At 32.6% G+C, this 2,316-nt stretch overlaps 2 protein-coding genes across 2 annotated transcripts in view; one reads left to right on the forward strand and one right to left on the reverse strand.

Moving 5' to 3' along the window:
- Window positions 1-612: 612 nt before the first annotated feature.
- On the forward strand, window positions 613-921 carry LOAG_14758 (hypothetical protein; the record flags this gene model as incomplete). Its single annotated transcript, XM_003150252.2, has 1 exon — window positions 613-921. One exon carries the CDS (start codon window positions 613-615, stop codon window positions 799-801), a length of 189 nt encoding a protein of 62 aa, XP_003150300.2. The 3' UTR covers window positions 802-921.
- A 489-nt stretch (window positions 922-1,410) lies between these two features.
- Window positions 1,411-2,316, reverse strand: part of LOAG_16561 (hypothetical protein) — a 5,360-nt gene continuing 4,454 nt past the window's right edge. The window contains exon 12 of the mRNA XM_020449214.1: window positions 1,411-1,881. Within this exon, the coding sequence (XP_020307283.1) occupies window positions 1,690-1,881 (192 nt within the window). The 3' untranslated portion in view covers window positions 1,411-1,689. The remainder of the gene's footprint in view (window positions 1,882-2,316) is intronic.

Here is a 2,316-nt window from a genome sequence, read left to right on the forward strand (position 1 = left end):
AGATGGTGAAAAAGGCAAGTGAATAGTAGAAGGAAATACTGAGCTGGAAATTGGCAAATAAAAAGTTCACAAAAATTTATAGATGATAACAACAGGCATAACCATCGATCGATTGAGAATTCTGGGAAAGTATTACTATAATGATACTTCTCGCAACACAACCATCATGAAAATTACGAAAGGAAAGATAAAAAGTGTACACAAGAGGAATTACCATTTAAGGAAATAAAGAAATTGTACAGAATGTATAAGTTGAAATTTCAGGTTGGCAGCATCCTGAGATGCAGAAGGCAAGATTTTTATAATAAGAGAATTGAATGAAGGCATTTCAAGTAATCGTTAAGTTATATTCGTACTATTGGGTTTCAAAATGCAATAACGAATATTGATTTACCTGGCGAAGATGATATCAGTACTCAAGTCTGAATTCACATTGATGCTAACCATCTAAGTTTTAATTAAAATATGCTACTAAATCTTGAACTCCGGCATGCAAATTTCATATTATCATTCGGTTACTCCTTATGTTTCCCTGCTATCCTCCATGAAAAAAAAAAAAAACATGAGGAGTAACGCAAATACTTATGCTTAGCTTCCAGATCTCCTAGGAGTATGCTAAAACGTAGCAAAGCTGGCAAAGCTTACAACAATAAATCACTCCATGTTTTGAAAACTGAACTCAGTGTAAATGAGAAGAATGAGACACGTGGTCCTGGACGGAATGAAAGTCTCATGCTTCGTCAGAAGAACTGCATTCCAACTATGTTATTAAAAAATAAAACTCCACATGGAAAACTTTAATCAATCAGGAAGGCTAAAGTTTCTAAAATTTCTTCGTCAGGTATGGAAAATAAAGAATTTTAATTACCACAAAGGTAGGGAAGGCGCAAAAATTATTTCTGAGAAAGAATTGAAAAAGTGAACAAAAGGCACTTCAGATCTTAAGAGGAACAGAAGTAAGTAAAACGTTAAGAATGAAATATAAATAATTACAACCAATTTAAGTGGATCATCATCGAATAAAATGATTGCAAACCAATAAGTGATATTCAAAGCAGCTTTCTGAAGTGACAACAATACAACACAAAAATCAAAAAAAGGAAAAAACCAAAAAGGTAGGACTTGGATTTAATAAAATATTAAAATTTGATCAGAAACAGAACTTTTAAAATTTCAGAAGGATAATGGGGTAAATGTTCTTAGGAAATGGAATATCCTGATAAAAATGAAATATTCAGATTACATAATTTTCTTCTACAAAAAAAAAAAAAAATTGAAATAAAGTGGACAAGGATTTCATAAAAAGGTGTTAGAAGTGGAAAATTAATCAGTCCTAAAGCAAGTAGCATGAACAGGGAAGTCAAGAAAATCTGAATCTCGTAAAATTTCGAGAAATTTTAGGAAATTAGTTTCCTTCATAGCCCACTTAAATACAGGATACCTTTAAAACAAACAAACAAACAAATAACGTTAAAAATCAACATCAGAGTCGAGAGATTCAAAACAAAAACGCTTATTTACATAAAAAGCAAAATTGCTGGCCAGCAATGAATAGAACAAAACACTCCAAATCTGCGAAAAAAAAGTTTTACACTAAACAAACCTTATATCCGTTGTTTTCCCAACAACTTAAATTCTTACAACCGTAACCATAGCCAATTTTTAAACAATCAGCAATATACGGATAATTTATGAATTATTTGGGCTAAATGTGCCACTATTAGCGCTACCGTATCGACAAGTATTAAGCAGAAACTCTCCAATTTGTTCAAGATGGGACGCAGCTTTAGTAAGCGATGCTATACTATCCACGATTTTCGATTCACGTGCCAGCTGCTGCTCGAAAAGAAGCTCGGCACGACGCTGAAGCTCCTCTTGTCGCTGAAACACGAAAGCAAATGCACTTTAGATATTGTCGAAAATAACAATGAGCAAAAGATGAATAAAGTGATCGCTCAAATGACTATTATAAAAAACTTATACGACCTTGACACATTTGATATGCACTGATAATAAACTACGAACAAACAACGAAGGCCGTTAAAAAGATGAAATAAAAGAGAAAAAACTTAAAAAAGAAGAAAAATTTATCTCCTAAAAAGGTGAAATCCTAATTTTCATACTTATCCCCATAGTTCTTAAGATAAGACAAACGAAATATCAAAATCTCAAAAAGTTCATAGATTTGGATCCAGGAAATCAGTGACAAATCAAGTAATATGCATCCAATGAAAAATTAGCAGTCAAATGAGTGAGTTAGCAAAGAAAATTAGCCGAATGAAATGAATGGCTCCATGTTTTCAGTGGCAATGCTGC

This window comes from Loa loa, assembly GCF_000183805.2.
Source record: "Loa loa unplaced genomic scaffold supercont3.8, whole genome shotgun sequence".
In the NCBI taxonomy this organism is placed as follows: Eukaryota; Metazoa; Nematoda; class Chromadorea; order Rhabditida; family Onchocercidae; genus Loa; species Loa loa.